The 18,652-nt window shown below is 43.8% G+C and overlaps 1 protein-coding gene and 1 pseudogene across 13 annotated transcripts in view; both read left to right on the top strand.

Annotated features, from left to right (window-relative positions):
- LOC148775481 (ankyrin repeat domain-containing protein 26-like) overlaps positions 1–18,652 on the top strand; it is a 221,217-nt pseudogene that overhangs the window by 17,309 nt on the left and 185,256 nt on the right.
- LOC129556627 (uncharacterized) overlaps positions 6,693–18,652 on the top strand; it is a 77,317-nt gene continuing 65,357 nt past the window's right edge. The window contains exons 1-9 of one of the 13 annotated variants that reach the window (XM_088844289.1): positions 6,693–6,766; positions 7,187–7,281; positions 8,251–8,320; positions 9,331–9,413; positions 10,069–10,221; positions 11,081–11,216; positions 13,740–13,894; positions 14,659–14,838; positions 15,732–15,871. In XM_088844289.1, the coding sequence (XP_088700415.1) occupies positions 14,805–14,838; positions 15,732–15,871 (174 nt within the window). In that variant the 5' untranslated portion in view covers positions 6,693–6,766; positions 7,187–7,281; positions 8,251–8,320; ... (3 more) ...; positions 13,740–13,894; positions 14,659–14,804. Of the gene's footprint in view, positions 6,767–6,870; positions 8,321–9,330; positions 9,414–10,068; positions 10,222–11,080; positions 11,217–13,739; positions 13,895–14,658; positions 14,839–14,958; positions 15,163–15,720; positions 15,872–16,532; positions 16,712–18,652 lie in introns of those variants that run through there. The other 12 variants (XM_088844287.1, XM_088844290.1, XM_088844288.1 and 9 more) reach the window with 12 other exon arrangements.

Below are 18,652 nucleotides of genomic sequence, written 5' to 3'. Positions count from 1 at the left end.
ACTGCTTTAGCTATTTGAGGTTTTTGGGTTTCCATATAAATTGTGAAATTACTTGTTCTAAGTCTGTGAAAAATACCATTGGCAGCTTGACAGGGATTGCATTCAGTCTATTGATTGCTTTGGGTCATAAACTCATTTTCACTATATTGATTCTTCCAATCCACAAACATCGTGTATTTCTCCATCTAGTTGTGTCATCTTTGATGTCTTTCATCAGTGTTTTATAGTTTTATATAACTCTTGTTTCTTTAGTTAAATTTATTTCTAAGTATTTCAATTTTGCTGCAATGGTGAATGGGATAGTTTCCTTCATTGTTTACTCATTGTTAGTGTATAGGAATGCAAGGGATTTCTGTGTGTTAATTTTACATCCTGCAACTTTATTATATTCATTGATTCGCTCTAATAATTTTCTTGTGGTGTCTTTAGGGTTTTCTATGTAGAGAACAATGTCATCTGCAAACAGCGAGAATTTTACTTTTTCTTTTCCAATTTGGATTCTTTTTATTTCTCTTTCTTCTCTGAATGCTGTGGCTAGAACTGCCAAAACTATGTTGAATAACAGTGGTGAGAATGGGCACCCTTATCTTGTCCCTGATTTTAGAGGAAATGCTTTCAATTTTTCACCATTGAGGATAATGTTTGCTGTGGAATGAGAAGCGAGGAGATTTATCTAACACTTAAGTTTGGGAAAAGGAACTCCTCCCAAAGTGCTTGCTTGTTCTGAATCTCCTCTTTGAAAAGACATATGTGCCCACAGCACTGTGAACTTGGGTCTGCTGGGACGGGGGTCAAGCATTTGCTTCCTCCTCTTAGGCCTGCGTGGGCAAGTGTCTGACTTGGGATTAAGTGTTCAAGGGCTGCTGTGACTGCACAGCTCAAGCACGACCTCCAGTTTCACGGCTCGCAAGTAGTAAGACCCAATGTAGCCACAGTGCCGTCGAAGAAACCTTAGATTGCCCTTCTATGATGGCAAGAAGCCAAATGAGAAAACAGGTTGAGACTGCACTTAACAAGGGCTATTTTTATCTGTACCACAAACATCATGAAAATGCCATGAAAAACATAAACCCGAATGCACTGACTGAAATGGACATTTTAATCACAGTGACTACACAATGATAACTAGTTGCAATACCATTGCCAACACCATTGCTATCTCAGTCATCATTCATCCAGGTGATGTCAAAACAGAGACAAAAGTGAGCTTCATTTACAAGTTTTAAATATTTAACTACAAATTCAGAAACAGTTTACAACTCCTCAGTTCAGTTCAGTCGCTCTGTCGTGTTCAACTCGTTGCGACCCCATGAACTGCAACACGCCAGGCCTCCCTGTCCATTAACAACTACTGGTGTCCACCCAAACCCATGTTCATCGAGTCGATGATGCCATCTAACCATCTCATCCTCTGTCGTCCCATTCTCCTCCTGCCTTCAATCTTTCCCAGCATCAGGGTCTTTTCAAATGAGTCAGTCAGCTCTTTGCATCAGGTGGCCAAAGTAATGGAGTCTAAGCTTCAACATCAGTCCTTCCAATGAATACCCAGGACTGATCTCCTTTAGGATGGACTGATTGGATCTCCTTACAGTCCAAGGGACTCTCAAGAGTCTTCTCCAACACCACAGTTCAAAAACATCAATTTGTCTGCGCTCAGCTTTCTTTATGGTCCAACTCTCACATCCATACGTGACTACTGAAAAAACCATAGCCTTCACTACACGGACCTTTGTTGACAAAGTAATGTCACTGCTTTTTAATATGCTGTCTAGGTTGGTCATAACTTTCCTCCAAGGAGTAAGCGTCTTTTAATTTCATGGCTGCAATCACCATCTGCAGTGATTCTGGAGCCCTCCAAAATAAAGTCTGACACTGTTTCCACTGTTTCCCCATCTATTTCCCATGAAGTGATGGGACCAGATGCCATGATCTTAGTTTTCTGAATGCTGAGTCTTGAACCAACTTTTTCACTCTCCTCTTTCACTTTCATCAAGAGGCTCTTTAGTTCTTCTTCACTTTCTGCCATAAGGCTGGTGTCATCTGCATATCTGAGGTTATTGATATTTCTCCCAGCAATCTTGATTCCAGCTTGTGCTTCTTCCAGTCCAGCGTTCCTCATGATGTACTCTGCATATAAGTTAAATAAGCAGGGTAAATATATACAATATAAATATAATTAAATATACAGCCTTGACGTACTCCTTTTCCTATTTGGAACCAGTCTGTTGTTCCATGTCCAGTTCTAACTGTTGCTTCCTGACCTGCATACAGATTTCTCAAGAGGCAGGTCAGATGGTCGGTATTCCCATCTCTTTCAGAATTTTCCACAGTTTATTGTGATCCACACAGTCAAAGGCTTTGGCATAGTCAATGAAGCAGAAATAGATGTTTTTCTGGAACTCTCTTGCTTTCTCCATGATCCAGCAGATGTTGGCAATTTGATCTCTGGTTCTCTTGCCTTTTCTAAAACCAGCTTGAACATCTGTAAGTTCATGGTTCACATATTGCTGAAGCCTGGCTTGGAGAATATTGAGTATTACTTTACTAGTGTGTGCTGCTGCTGCTGCTAAGTCGCTTCAGTCGTGTCCGACTATGTGTGACCCCACAGATGGCAGCTCACCAGGCTCCTCTGTCCCTGGGATTCTCCAGCAAGAATATTGGAGTGGGTTGCCATTTTCTTCTCCAATGCAATCAGTGATGCTAAGTCGCTTTAGTCGTATCCGACTCTGTGCGACCCTATGGACAGTAGCTCTCCAGGCTCCACTCTCCACAGGATTCTCCAGGCAAGAATATTGGAGTAGGTTGCCATTTCCTTCTGCCTTACTAGCATGTGAGATGAGTGCAACTGTGCGGTAGTTTGAGCATTCTTTGGCATTGCCTCTCTTTGGGATTGGAATGAAAACTGACCCTTTCCAGTCCTGTGGCCACTGCTGAGTTTTCCAAATTTGCTGACATATTGAGTGCATCACTTTCACAGCATCACCTTTTAGGATGTGAAATAGCTCAACTGGAATTAAATCACCTCCACTAGCTTTGTACAACTGCTCAGCAAGATAGTTTTTAGAAATTTAAATTAAAAGGTTATAAATAAAATAGTTAAAGATCTACTCTTGAATAAGAAAATAACAAAAAATCTTAACCTAGAGCAGAAATTAATCTTCTGACTTAGTATCACAAGTTAGTTTAATTCATTAAAAGGGTTTCTTTTACGATTCCTTCAAATGAAAAAACATCCATATGTCGTTAGTGTTTAGGTGCCAGTCATTCATTTTTGCTTAGGGGTAGAAAAACTGCAGTGTACAGTAGAGCTTGGAAGTGATTATGAAGCACAGCCAAAGCGAAATCAATTAGAAAGTAAGACATCTGAATCTATACTTTCAGTTACTAGGCAATAAGATTCCATTTCTAAATTAGTTTAAATGCAGCTTTTCAAGAAAATTTAAGAATTTAATCAGTATCTCTTAAAAATGAGAAATCAAGGGCCAAAAAAGATCACAAAATTTCCGTGTCCTTGATTACCACAGTCACTTACGACTTTTACTTAGTATAAGCCAAATAAACAGCTCAGAAGATCACCAAAATAAAAACAAGAATCACTTATCAGAAATCTGAAACTCAAGGCAAAAAGATAATAGAACTACCCTTAGTCAAATAAGTCCCAAAGCTGTTATGTAAAAGGCATGGAATTGAGGTAGAAGCCACTACACTTGCTCATGGAGTAACATTTCATTTGAGCACTAAAGTATTACAGGAATTTCTAACACAAGGGGACTCCAGGACTGGCCTCCTGCTAAGAGTGCTGAGTAAAGTTCTGTTCTGCTGTTTCTCCACCTCAAGTTTGATGCGCATCTCTGCTAGCCTCTCATTAGTCCTGGGGAAGATGGAAAACACCAATTTCATTCATGTTTCCCCAAATGATTGACATTTTTAAAGTTGCCATATAGTAAATGGAATTCCCATTAAACTGTTTGAAAACTGAAAACACAGAGCAGCAGACCTACTATAATCAATGACAGTTGTAACCTTGCTCTAAAGAAGTACACATGTGTCTAGGGCTCCTCAAGTGACAAGTCACAGTTGGAGAGGACAGAAAGGGCATCAGAGAGCAAGGGAGGTGGCCTCACAGTGACACCTGCTGCCTCTGGGACACACCTGCCTCCAGGAAACAGTTCAGGGATGAAGAAACATACCATCCCACAAAGTCATTCTCAAGTGCTTCCTTTCACCACCTTGTACATACGTTTCACTCATGACCTCCGAGAAATTAAGCATTTGGCTCTGAGGAATCACCTAGAGCCACAATCTCGAGAGGAGGACGAGAAAGTCAAGGGGTGAGACTCAAGAGAGCTAAAACAGCCCCAGGAGCAATTACAAGCATCCCCTGCTTTTCCAAAGTTCACTTTATGTAACTTACTTCTATGAAGGGCCTATGTCAGCAACTGTTTTTGATTAAAAAAAAAAAAGTGAAGAGAATTTTTCATTTCAAAAGGCAACATGTCAAAACAGCGTTCAGTGCACATTTTACAGTGAGAGACCTCACGCTCCCCAAGCAGGGAGACCGGCCCTACCAAGCTCCTTCCCCGGAAGCCACTGCCCATGTCCCAGCATCAAGTCTCCACAGCCCTGAACCCTCTCTGAGCACCTGTGCTTCCCGTGTGTACTTATTTTAGGCATCGTCTAGCAGCACGTGTCCTCGGTGACTCGCTCCTTTGCTGTGTGCTGTATGCAGTCCCGTGGACTGCAAGGAGATCCAACCAGTCCACCCTAAAGGAAATTAGTCCTGAGTGTTCACTGGAAGGACTGATGTTGAATCTGAAACTCCAATACTTTGGCCACCTGATGTGAAGAGTTGACTCACTGGAAAAGACCCTGATGCTGGAAGGGATTGGGAGCAGGAAGAGGAGGGGATGACAGAGGATGAGATGGTTGGATGGCATTACCAACTCAATGGAGATGAGTTTAGGTAAACCCGAGGAGTTTGGTGATGGACAGGGAGGCCTGGCATGCTGGGATTCATGGGCTCGCAAAGAGTCGGACACGATTGAGCGACTGGACTGAACTGCACTGTGGTCTCACAACTTTTTAGATAGGGTAACTGCCTGAAGTTGCAATAACAGACTGGAACCGAAGAAGACTGTTCAAGTGGGGGCTTTGCTTCCAACAGCTGCCAAGTTCAGACAAGCCCTTTAACTTGATCCGTAATTCCAGTGGCTCAGCTTCCCCATCTGTTAAATGGCCCAAGAGTCACACTAAGTGTTCCTGAAGGCTCAAAACAAAACTCACCTTACCCAAAGGCTCTTCCTGCTGACCGCCAGATGTTTACTCTGCTCCTGAGAGAAGCCTCCAGAGACGCGGTCCCTCCCCTCCCAGGCTACTCCTCTCCCCTCCACCCCGCTCCTTGAACCTACAAGTCCTGTCGCCTCAGGACACGGTGTTCAGTGACCCCCGACCGGGCTGTGGACCGCATCCATCTCTCCTGCTGTCTATCATAACCCACTCAGAACCAGTCTTTCTTCTATCCGATCCATTCCGCAAAGGGCTGCGTGGTGGTTTAGTCCCTAAATCGTGTCCGACTCTTGCAATCCCATGGACTGCCAGGCTTCTCGGTCCATCGGAGTCTCCAGGCAGAATCTGGAGTGAGTTGCCATATCCTTCTCCAGAGGAACTTCCCAACCCAAGAATGGAACCCGGGTTTCCCGCATTGCAGGCAGATTCTTTACCGACTGAGCTTTGAGGGAAGACCCTTAATTAGTGGGGAAGCCCCTTAATTGCTGACGTGAAAGTCGCTCAGGCTGACTCTGCAAAGTCTGACTTGGCCACAGTCCATGCCTGCTTACTGGAGTGGGTAGCCTTTCCCTTCTCCAGGGGATCTTCCCAAGCCAGGGATTGAACCCAGGTCTCCCCATTGCAGGCAGATTCTTGACCAGAGGAGCCACCAGGGCTGAGACAGCTATCTAAACAGAGTAATCCCAGCGCGCCTCTGAAACGCCTTGTGAATGAAGCGCGAGCCTCCCGCGCCAGAGCCCCCTTGCTGCTCGCCCTTCCCCGTCAGGGAGGGCAGGGGGTTTGCACGGCCGGCTCCCCGGTGGGGCTACACTCCTCGCGGCCCTCACGCCCGGGCGACCCCGGCCCCGCCTCCCCGGTGTAACGCGCACCTGAGCTCCAGCCGCCCGGCTCCCGGTCTCTCCGCGCGTCCCCGGGGCGATCGCCCCCCGCGCAGCCCGCGCGCTCAGCGGCTTCGAGGACGCGGGCCGGCGGGGGGCGCTGAGGAAGTGGCGGCGATCCCCGCGCGCGGGAGGCCGCCGACACCGACGCGTCAGCAGTCACGGCGTGGATCCACAGGCACAGCCGCCGTCCCGCTCGCGGCCGTACAGCCCCACAGCAGCTGCCCCGGGCGGCGCCGCCCGCCCCCGCCCTCGCGGCCCCGCCCCGCCTCGGGCAGCCTCCCCTCGGCCGCGCGGGGCAGCTCCCGGCCGGCTCCACGGGCTTCGCGCAGAACACGGCACAGGCGCCGGGCGGAGAGCTGAGGGCGGGCGGCGCGCAGGGGGCGTGTGAGCGCGAGCCTGGCCGGCGCCTGGGGCGGGGAGGGGCGGGCGCCTGGGGGCGGGGCTTGTGTGAGCGGCGGGGGAGCGGGCGCCTGGGGGCGGGGCTTGCGTGAGCGGCTGGGGGCGGGGCTTGGACGGGCGCCTGGGGGCGGGGCTTGTGCGGGCGGCGAGCCCGGCGGTGCCTGCGCCGGGTGCGTGAGAGCCGTGCAGCCTCGTGGGCGGTGAGAGCGGGGGGCGCTGCCCGGCGTCGGGGGTCGTGAGAGCGGGGGGCGCGGGAAGGGCCGCTGAGGCGGGGGCGGCGTGTGAGCGGTGAGCCGGGTCGGCGCGGCAGGGGGCGTGTGAGCCGGAAATGGGGCCCTGTGGGTGGGAAACGCGCGCCGGGGCCCCGGGGCCCTGTGAGCCCTGAGTGCGGGCGGTCACAGTCTGGCCTGAGGGGCAGCAGCTGGCGGTCGAACCTCCGCGTGGGGCCGGCGGGGCGCCCGGAGAAACTGCGAGGCAGCGGTGGGCTTGGCCAGTGTGTGCGTCCTGCAGCCTCCAGGTTCCGAATTGTTAATTTGAGGATAACGACAGTATCTTGATTTTTCTACCCTACACTTTGGGTTGTGAAGTGACCTTTATCTAAAAATTGCTGTATTTTCCAGGTCAGTCTATAGCCAAATGTTTGTGTCTCTTCCTTCCGTTCGCCCCTCGATTTTTATTGGAGTACAGTTGATTTCCAGTATTGTGTTAGTGCCAGGTATGCTGCAAAATTTATCATTTTTGTGTGTATATGTATTTCCGCTCTTTTTAAAAGCATTTTTTCCATATGGGCTGTTACAGAATGTTGAGTGCCATGTGCTATAGAGTTGGTCCCCATTAGTTATCTATAACACAATAGTGTGTAGTGTGTGTGTGTGTCAGTCCCAGTCTCCCAACCACATGTATGTTTCTTTGGTACATGTGCGTGTGTAAAACTGCTAGAGAGGGTCAGAGAGAAACAGGCTGAATTATGGGTATTTACCACTTCGGCCTTGAAAAGATAGTTCTCGAAACTTGAAAGTATTACTGCGTTTGGCCTGTCAAGTTGATCTGCAAGGAACATTTCAAGAGACGCAAGAGCATGGGGGGTAGCGATAAACATGCAGGCTTATGACAACAGCAGTTTCTTTAGTGATGTTTTTACCAAGGGGTTCGCTGATCGCTCAGTTGGTAAAGAATCTGCCTGCAATGCAGGAGACCTCGGTTCGATTCCTGGGTCAGGAAGATCCCCTGGAGCAGGGAAAGGCTACCCACTCCAGTATTCTGGCCAGGAGAGTTCCATGGACTGTATAGTGCATGGGGTGGCAAAGAGGCGGACAGGACTGAGCAACTTTCACTTTTACGCTAATAATGCAAAGCATTTTTGACGTGCAGAGTACCTTTATGGCAGCCGTACTTGAAGTAACAGAGAGTAAGGGTGCCCTGTTTGAAGGTGGCACCAATGGAAAGAGAGGAAGGGCCTGCTCTCTTCGTTACAGGCGGCTGCTGCCTGGTGATCCAGCGCGATGCCTGAAGTCAGCATCGTGGTTGTGACACTTCGCAGCTGTGGGATCTTGGCAAAACCTGTCATAACTGGGTAAAACGTGGGCAGTTTTTGAAAGTAGGATATTTTCTTAGAAAGGGTTTAGGAAGTCTTCATGCAAGTCAGTATTAATTTTAACGGAGTATCTCTGAGAACCTTCCACAGAAGTATATGGATCGTTTATCTGGAGCTGCTGGTCAAAGAGGAAAAAAGACATTAAAAGGACAAGTAGAAGGTAAGACTGGATTTGATAGAAAAGTCATTTGACAGAACGTTGAATTAAAATGGGACTGCTGCCGCATTCTAGTAGCCAAAGCAAATCACCTGTCGGATACATAGTGAGGAAAAAGTCGAGGAGGGAAATAGTGTATCTTATCAGGTGTCAGCCACAGATTAAATTGAGAATGCCTCTTAAGGAGCTAAATTATGAGTTCCTGGATTTCCTTGGAGGTCTGGTCCAATGGTTAAGACTGTGCGGTTAAGAGTCTCCGATGCAGGGAGTGCAGTTTCGATCCCTGGTCAGTGTGATCCATGGCCAAAAGAAAAAAATTATTAGTTCTGTTTCAAGATACTCTACAACCTCCGGAAGGTTGAGAAATAAGAGGAAAGAAGGAATGAAGGATGAGAGAGGCATAGGGTACAGGGAGGAAATGAAGGATCAGGAAGCACGGGTCTATGGGGGAAGGTGGCAAGAAATAAGATAGGTCTTTCGAAAAGGGAGAGTATTTGACATGGGCGATGAATTGGAAGTGAGCTTGTCCGAGAAGAACAGCAGAGTTTTCCCCGTCTTCTTGTTTTCCTGTCTGTAGAAGGCATTCAGGATTGAGGTCCCTGGGCACGCAGAGGTGTGTGTTAGCGTCTGTGCAGGAACACGGGCATAGGTACTCAGCTGTAAATGTGTGCAGATTGATGTCATATAAGATGCTGCTGCTTTTTAGGATGGTGTCACATAGGCCAAAACAAGAGAAATTTTGTTTGGTTTCTGATTGTTTTGTTCATTGATGTTTGGATGAATTTGTGAATGAATCCTTGAGATGTTTGTGTGCCTGTAACCTGATGAATTCTGGTATTTCCCAAAAGATTTCTTAAAGTTTTAGATCATTGGAAGTATTTCTTAAAGAAGTAAATATTCAGCTGAAGATTAAGATTAATATAAGCTGTCATTTGATACAGTGGTTTAAATCTATGTTTTAAATATTCTGTCTTATATCTGAACATTCTAAGTAATTTTAACAAAACTTACAGATTTCTTAGCAGAACTCGACGTAGAAATGACATGAGAGGAAGAACAAGAAAAATCTGATGGAGATGAAAAGAACCATTCACAGGTATGTAAAAATGTAAATTTCAATTTCTGGTTTAATACTGTTTTCTCTTCTTTAACAACATAATATAGTTTGCAACAGAGTTCATAACAAATAAAATTACCTTTCAAAAGTAGCGTTTTAGAATCGACAGATGATCATTAAGTTTTTATAGCACGTCAATTACAAAACTGAAAATATTGTTAGAATCCATTATAATTTATAGCTTGTTTTGGGAATTGAGGCAAAAAACTCTCCTGACTATTGTTTACTTTTTCCATTTTTGTAATTTCTTTATATGATAAAGAAGGTGAGATCAAATCCTGAATCATAGGATTAAAGAGTTGAATTTATGAACAATAGGACAATGATGGTCCCTGACCTGGATACGTGTAAAGAGAAATCATTGCCACTGGTCAAGGTTTTCCGTTGAAACTGCCAGTCACTGATGCCAAGACTAAAGATTCATTCTGTCTGATATCTCGGCATAGTTGACTTCAGTTCAGTTCAGTTCAGCCGCTCAGTCGTGTCCAACTCTTTGTGACCCCGTGGGCTGCAGCACGCCAGGCCTCCCTGTCTGTCACCAATTCTCGGAGTTTACCCAAACTCGTGTCCATTGAGTCACTGATGCCATCCAACCATCTCATCCTCTGTCGTCTCCTTCTTCTCCCGCCTTCAGTCTTTCCCAGCATCAAGGTCTTTTCAAATGAGTCAGCTCTTCGCATCAGGTGGCCAAAGTATTGGAGTTTCAGCTTCAACATCAGTCCTTCCAATGAACACTCAGGACTGACCTCCTTTAGGATGGACTTCGGGATGAACATTCAGCGACAGAGTAGGTCATAGAATCAGCCCAACTGCCTATTAAAAGAATTGAACCTTCCAGATTTGACCTTTGTTGTTCGGGTACAAATAATAACTTTATAACTTCTTTCATTTCCAGGTGGGAAGTCAGTGAATATTATTAAAAATGCTTTATCCACTCTCATCAGTGGCTGTCAGGATTTAATATAACTGAATGTAGGGCTTCCCAGGTAGCTCAGCTGGTAAAGAATCCACCTGCAATGCAGGAGACCCTGGTTCAATTCCTGTGTCAGGAAGTTCCCCCTGTGAAAGGGATAGGATACCCGCTCCAGTATCGTTGGGAGACCTGGGTTCAATCCCTGGGTTGGGAAGGTCCCCTGAAGGAGGTTGTGGCAACCCACTCCATGTTCTTGCCTGGAGAATCCCCACGGACAGAGGATCCGGGCAGGCTGCAGTCCTAGGGGATGCATAGAGTCTCAGACAGGACTGAGCACACACATAACTGAATGCAAGCAGGTAACATGTATCGATGTGTAGCATTGTCAACATATATGATTTGCATTAATTTAGGAGTTGGTTCCTCTTTCCGATTGGTGTTAATAGATTTTGGCTAATAGTAATATAAAGTTTGTCAGTTCTCCAGATACTAGTCCTTAAAAAAATAAAGAAGCTTTCAAATGTACTGTAGGGACTCCCTGTTCAAGATATAGTGAGGGGAAATATTTTTAAGGGAAGCCAGCCTTTATAGCATTAAAAATCATCTCCTAATTCATTTTTGGTAGATTTAATATACATGAATTAATTCAAACACACAGGGGCAAAATTGGTTTTTGAATTCATGTTTTTCTCCTATTTTCGGGTAAGGCAAGTTATTTTTCACTTAACCACAGAAGGGTAAGGTGAGGACGAGTGCCTTTGGCCAGAAGTCATTTCAGTGACCAGTCCCCTTGGAAACTGCACTGAGGCGAATACACATAAACAGCTCCATAGGCACTCTTTCCGGGTGCGGCAATGGAGAACTGGATGGTAAGTGAAGAGGAATGGGGAGTTCAAAGGAGTTTCTTGTTTTATATTCAGAGGGGAGCGTTTAGGGCATATGTGCTGTTGGAAATGAGCCAGCAGAGGACGTGTCTATTGAGTTGAATCTTGTTTCCATTTCCAGTGTTGGAAAGCTTATTGATTGTATGACATTATCTTTAAATTATTACAGTAAACTAATTGTACATAATACTTCTGTTCATGTATAGTTTTATGGTAAGGGCTTGTTCGTTGGATCCGAAATGTAATATTCTTGTGTAATTGAATATGCAGATGATTACTTCAATTAGTTCTATCATACATAGATTTTTAAAAATTATAGAATCATGTATATACAAGCACTGAATAGGATCGAGTCATTCCTTGATGATTCTGGATGAGCGTATCATCGTGAGTAGCTACGGTTTTGTAAGGTACTCTGAAATATCACAGCATATTAACTTCATGTTGTTTATGGATTCCTGGGAAAAGGGGAAATTCTTGTTTATATTCAGTAGAGAAAGCTATTGACAATGTTTCATTAATTATTATTTCTGGAGCATAAAGTTCTAAATGACTAAAACCATCCTTCCCATACTAAGAGTGTCGTTAACACATGTCTGCTCAATAAGTGCATGTCAGATGCATGAAGAAACTGCAGAATGGTTCCATGAATGCCTATGGATGAATTTCTTTACAAAAGGCAAGTCTTTATTGCAGGTAGATTTCCAATATTGCCTACATGGAAAGATGTTTGATTTGTTTAGAAATATGTTAAGATTCAGAAATTATTATTTATAGTTATTAGTAGACTAATGGAATAATAATATAGATTCATTTGCTATCATATTACTTGCAAAGACTTATTTAAATCTTACGTTCTCAGCATGTACAGTGTTGAGGCCAGGTTTCCTGGGTTTGAATTCTGGGTCTGTTGGTGACCTGCTGTGTGGGCTTGGGCAAAATCCTCAGCCTTTCCGTGCTCCATTTCTCCCTATGTAGAGGACCTAATGTATTACCTATCTCCAAGAATTACCGTGAGGATTAAAAATGCCTTAAGACATGTCAAGTGCTTATAAGAATGCATAGCAGTTGCATAGGAAGTCCTCAGAAGGCTAATATCATGGTTACTATGGTTTTCTTAAAAATGGGTTTCTTACTTATGAGGAATTAAAGAATACCTCCCAAATAGGTTATATTGCCATAAAAGGTAGTTCTTATTGAAAATGATTCCTACCAAAAACCCTGGTATACTGCTTCCTATCAAATAACACCAGTAACGTTAACGTTTTTCCTTTTCCTTTGATCTAAATTCAATGCTTTATTAGTATTATTCATATATTTTCTTTATCCATTAATGCTGCTGGTGCTGCTGCTGCTGCTGCTAAGTGGCTTCAGTGGTGGCCAACTCTGTGCGACCCCGTGGACTGCAGCCTACCAGGCTTCTCCGCCCATGGGATTTTCCAGGCCGAGTACTGGAGTGGGTTGCCATTGCCTTCTCCCCATTATTATTTATTGTTTAATCCTTCAGTAAAAGATTACTTCCCAGTGCAACGGTTTTATGTAAAAAACCGAAGTTTAAGTATTGTTTGTATTTTTAAGTATTTAATATTAGCCTGAAAAGAATCATTTGTCATTTTAGGGCTGCAAAGAAAACATCTAATGAAAAGAACAAGGTATAATTTAAAAAGTTAATTATAAAGAATATTATCCTAGTAAAAAATATTTTGTAAAAGGAGTAGTGGCAAAACAGAAAATCTTCATTTGTTGTAGAGACATACACTTGGAGAACTTAATTTAGAAACACTATTGATCACATTATCGTTTTGATAAAAATCTGTCCTTTTAAGAAGTGTCTGGTTTTCATTTAATGACGAGCTTATTATCACCTTTGTACAGTTCGTATATTTTATCAATAGTTTAAGGACACTGTGAAACAGGATTATTTATGTGTAGGTCAAAGCACAGATTAATGCAGTGAGCTACCTGAATGACTTCACTCAGTCATCTGAAAGTGCTTTCCAGGATGGTGATGTCTTTACTCTAAGAATTCCACGTTGCAAGTGGAACCACTTGGCTTGAGGTGTAACGCGAGGACCGTGGTGTGAATATCAATACGGAGCCTGTTTGTGTATCGTGTGGTAATGCATGCTCACCTTGTCTAGCACTGCTCTAGAGCTGCGGATATATCACGGTGCTGTGCATCTTGGAAATATGTTTTGTGTTGAAAGACAGTGACAGAGAGTGTATCCGCTGAGCCTCTGGTCGTCCTCGCTGTACCTGAATTTATAATGATTACATGCACATGTTTGTGATTATTTTATTTCTCTTTCTCTTCTACTAGACTGCAAGCTAAACAAGAGCCAGGGTCGTCTGTTTTATCTGGAGAGCTTAGGATACTGTCTTCCACGAGGTCGACACTCAGTCTTTGCTCCGTGTATGGAGGCGTGAACGTGAAAGGCGCATCCTTTATGCTCAGAGATTGCTCACATCAGTGTGTTTCTATTTCTCTGTGTTTTCTTCCTGCTGCAGATTGTGTTAGCTTGTGGAAACTTCGGGATGCAATGCTTTGGTGTGAAAGATGAATGGAACTTTAAACAGGCCACTGTCAGTTCCTGAGAGGAGAAATTAAAAAACTGGAGAATAAGGTTGGCGAGCTTCAGAAAGAACCGTCCCAAAGAAAAGAGGTGAGTCACACTTAGGGATCAGAAAGTGGAGTGGCAGCGAGAGCTCGGCAGCTGGAGGTACTGCACATCCTAGTTTTAATGAACTACTTGAACTGGTATTTACTTTAATACTGCAGAGACGTAGCTGTGTTATAATTTTTAACTTGCCCTCTGGGATTTTACAGGGGAGAACACGTTGTTAGTATTGTGGAGTATGAAATTCATGGAAATAATATAAGGTCTTAACAGTGAATGCTTCTAATGACTTAATGTATATTTTTCCAGATCATCGTTTTCATGATCATACAGAAGTCCACCATAACAGAAACCTCATTCATGATTCAACAGATTGACTTTCGGTTGTTTTTCACTTTTCTGTCTGATGTTTAATACAACAAGGAACATCTGTTCTACAGATCCATTTCTACATTTCTAATTATTTTGAATTCATTTTCTTTAATAATAGTGTATTATTTGGCTAAAGTATGAGAACGTTTGCAAGCGGTCTTTGATCCATGTTTCTAAAATATTTTTAAGAAAGTTTAGATTAATTTTCATTCCCACCCACAGAAGTATGAAGGGGTCATTTTTCTCAAGACAGGAAAAAAAAAAAATTATGCTGTTTTATTCTTAACCCTCTGCAGGAAAACAGTGATCATTATTAAGTGTTCTTCATTGTATTTCCCCCCATATTACTATTTTAAACATAATGAAGAGGGAATGAAAGTTACTGCAGCAGCGAATAGTCTCATGTTTTTATAAGAAGAGCTCTATAAATTTTGCAGATTGACTTTCAAGCAAGAAGAAGAGAATAGAAGCAATGCTGATATGTCATATGAAAAAAATAGGGAGCAGTTAAGAAGAAAGGAAGACCAATACAGTAAAGAAGCTGAAATGAAACAGCAGCTTGGACTCCCTGTCAGAGCACTCGATGGAACTGAAGACGGAGAAACGATCTGAATCAGGTAGAGTAATCGTTGGTGAAACTTTCAAATTTCTAACACCATTTCATCCATATTATTTATAATACCCTCTTATTTAATATGAATTATTTAGATTTCAAACGAAATGTTATTTCATCCTAGGTATGAGCTGTGACGTGCAGAGTTTAAGTGATTAGTTTCTTGCCATTCCTGGCTTCTAGTAGATCTGTGTGTGTTTTCTGAGTGGAGGAACGGATGTGCTGCCGCTGCTGCTGTCATGTCAGTCATGTCCGACTCTGTGTGACCCGAACACGGCAGCCCACCAGCCTCCGTCGTCCCTGGGATTCTCCACGCAGGAACACTGGAGTAGGTTGCCATTTCCTTCTCCAGTGTATGAAAGTGAAAAGTGAAAGTGAAGTCCCTTAGTCGTGTCCGACTCTTAGCGACCCCACCGATTACAGGCTACCAGGCTCCTCCACCCATGGGATTTTCCAGGCATGAGTACTGGAGTGGGTGGCCATTGCCTTCTCCAAGGAATGGATGTAACTTGAGCTTAGTTATTAACATAATGATTTGCACTTTGGATACATTAGACCGAGTAATCTTCTTAATTCCAGTCCATGTATTTTGGCTTTTTTAATGTTAAAAAAGAGGCTAACTTGCCTTGAGACTGTGAAGGAACTAGTTAAATGCTTTGTAACGAAATTTCCTTTCACAGTACTACGTCTTCATGTTTTGCTCTGTGGTAAATTTAGCTGACATTTAAATTAAGATCCAAGTTAATCACATGGGATAAAGATCCTCGTGTTTTAAAAGGCTACTTCCTTTAAACAGTTTTATTTCATTTTATATTCTTCTTCTAAGCTTTTAACTGTTTTTTTTTTTCTTTTCTTTTAATGATATGGGCCCCAAAACACCATGTAGTGTCTCTGCAGGTTGTGGAAGAGCGACATATGACACTCAGAAGCAGCTTTCTGGAGAACAGAATGCCAGAATCTTACAGGAGGGAATCCTGGCCAATCAGCTTGCCAAACAAAAGCAAAAAGAAATGGCTAATAAGGAAATGAACTCTGAGGTATTTTCTGTAGTCATTTTATAAAGGAAGCGTATGTACCACAGAAAGTATAGAGGCTTGTGAAAGCCTATACATCTATATTTTGAGGCGGGATGACATTTTTCATGTGTCGGATAAAGTAACATTTGTAATTCCGATCCATTTGTCTACAGCAGTCCAGGTAGGGACATAGGATGAGCTCATCCAAGGAGAGGGCTTTAATATTTTCCAAAGGAATTGACCTCGAAATTCTTGCAACTGTATCGGAGGAGCCGGCACCCTCCCCCGATTGGGCTTTAGGCCAGGAGGACGGCGTGTGCTCCCCCATCGACTGCGCTCCACACCCAGGTCCCTCTGCTCTGGAGTGAGCGTGTGCGTCACTCCACGCACGTCCTCACCTTCAGTGTCTACCAGCGTCCGTCTTGGCTCCACTGTCATTTCTTTAACCAGTGCCCTGTCACTGACCTTTGCACATCATTTACAGATTTCCAATTTGTAAAAACTGCAAGATCAGTTGTAAAAGCATTTTTGAGCACTTTAAAAAGTAACTTCTTCAGAATAAACTTATACAAGTCCCGCCTCCTCTGCTCCCCGCCCCACAAGGAAAACTATGCCTCTTGCTACTAGCAATAGATGCTCTTAGTTTCTGGCAGTGATTTCCCTTCCTTGATGGATGATTTAGGGTGGTTTGTAACTCCTGCTGATGGTGAGGAGGGAGCATCTGGGAGACGCAGAGGCTGTGCTGTGGATGCCGCTCTCGTGAGAAAATCAACACCGTGCTCCATGTAGTGTCCTATTTCAGTACGAGGAACTTTTGGAAACAGTGATGGATGCGACATAACATGTATTTAGTGATAATTAGTAAGTGTGTTTCGTTGTCTTTCGCCCTGTCTTACTATTTTAAACATTACAAAAAAGTATTGAAAGTTATGGCAGCAGCAGATAATCTCATGCTTGTTTAGGAAGCGCTCTCTAAATTTAGCCATCTCCCATGAGTGTCTGCACCGTGAGTGAAGGTGGAGGATTGTTTTGTGTTGATATGTTTGTACTGAAGAAGTGAGTGTGGTTTGATGTCAGAGGACTAGTAGGATCAGAAGACCTGGTGAAAAGCCTGCACCGTGCTTATATTTCTAACTTCTTTCTTTCTGGAATCATTATACCTATGAGTTAATGGATGTTTGTAGAAGTGCTTAGTGCAGCTATCAATAGGTATAATTCTTGTAGTGGACTGATTAATTTTTTACAAACTTTGTTTAGATTTGTACAGAGCTAAGGCTCTTGCTTTGGGGTAGCTGTATAGGTTAGGTATCAGATGTATTTTTTTTAAAGCTAGCAAGCGGTGGTGTTTATTGGAGGTATTTTTCATATTTCTTGGGATAAGTTTATTTTTCTTCATGTCAATTTAATTTGGGAAATATTTCAGCCTTGAATCGTTTACTCTATGGCCTCTCAACTGTTTAAAGGCATCTACTTGTCATTCACTCATAATTAGGGACTCAGGTGGTGAGCTTTACCCAAACGCTTCTTGATTTACTCTTCCATCTGCTATTTATGATTTACTTAGAACATTTTTGCAAACAGTTTGTTCATAATTGTGATTTTTCCATTCAATCAGTTCAGTTCAGTCACTCAGTCGTGTCCGACTCTTCACGACCCCACGGACTGCAACACGCCAGGCATCCCTGTCTGGCACCAACATTTGAAGTTTATTCAGACTCATATCCATTGAGTTGGTGATGCTATCCAACCATCTCATCCTCTTTCATCCCTTTCTCCTCCTACCTTCAATCTTTCCCAGCATCGTTCAGTTCAGTCGCTCAGTCGTGTCCAACTCTTTGTGAGCCCACGAACCACAGCACGCCAGGCCTCCCTGTCCATAACCAACTCCCCACGTCCACCCAAACCCATGACCATCAAGTCGATGATGTCATCCAACCATCTCATCCTCTGTCATCCCCTTCTCCTCCTGCCCTCAATCTTTCCCAGCTTCAGGGTCTTTACCAATGGGTCAGCTCTTCGCGTCATGTGGCCAAAGTTTTGGAGTTTCAGCTTCAGCATCAGTCCTTCCAAAGAATGTTCAGGACTGATTTCCTTTAGGATCGACTGGTTGGAGCTCCCTGGAGTCCAAGGGACTCTCAGGAGTCTTCTCCAACACTACAGCTCAATAGCATCAATTCATCTGCACTTAGCTTTCTTTATAGTCCAACTCTCACATCCATACATGACTACTGGAAAAACCATAGCCTTGACTAGAAGGACCTTTGTTGGCAGTGTAATGTCTCTGCCTTTTAACATGCTGTCTAGGTTGGTCATGACTTTCCTGCCAAGGAGTAAGCGTCTTTTCATTTCATGGCTGCAGTCACCATCTTCTGTGATATTGGAGCCCGAAAAAATAAAGTCAGCCACTGTTTCCCCATCTTTTGTCATGAAGTGATGGTCCCGGATGCCATGATCTTAGTTTTCTGAATGTTGCGCTTTAGCCAACATTTTCACTCTCCTATTTCACTTTCATCTACAGGCTCTTTAGTTCTTCTTCACTTTCTGCCATAAGGGTGGTGTCATCTGCATATCTGAGTTATTAATATTTCTTCCCGTGGTCTTGTTTCCAGCTTGTGCTTCATCCAGCCCAGCATTTCTAATGATGTACTCTGCATCTAAGTTCAATAAGCAGGGTGGCAGTATACAGCCGTGAGGTACTCCTTTCCCCATTTGGACCCAGTCTGTTGTTCCGTGTCCCGTTCTAACTGTTGCTTCCTGACATGCATACAGATTTCTCAAGAGGCCGGTCAGGTGGTCTGCTCT

This window comes from Moschus berezovskii, chromosome 15, assembly GCF_049115385.1.
Source record: "Moschus berezovskii isolate FMDL1 chromosome 15, NW_MosBer_1.0, whole genome shotgun sequence".
Classification (NCBI taxonomy): Eukaryota; Metazoa; Chordata; class Mammalia; order Artiodactyla; family Moschidae; genus Moschus; species Moschus berezovskii.
The sequence above is the reverse complement of the archived record's forward strand: the minus strand, read 5'-3'. Positions and strand labels throughout refer to the sequence as shown.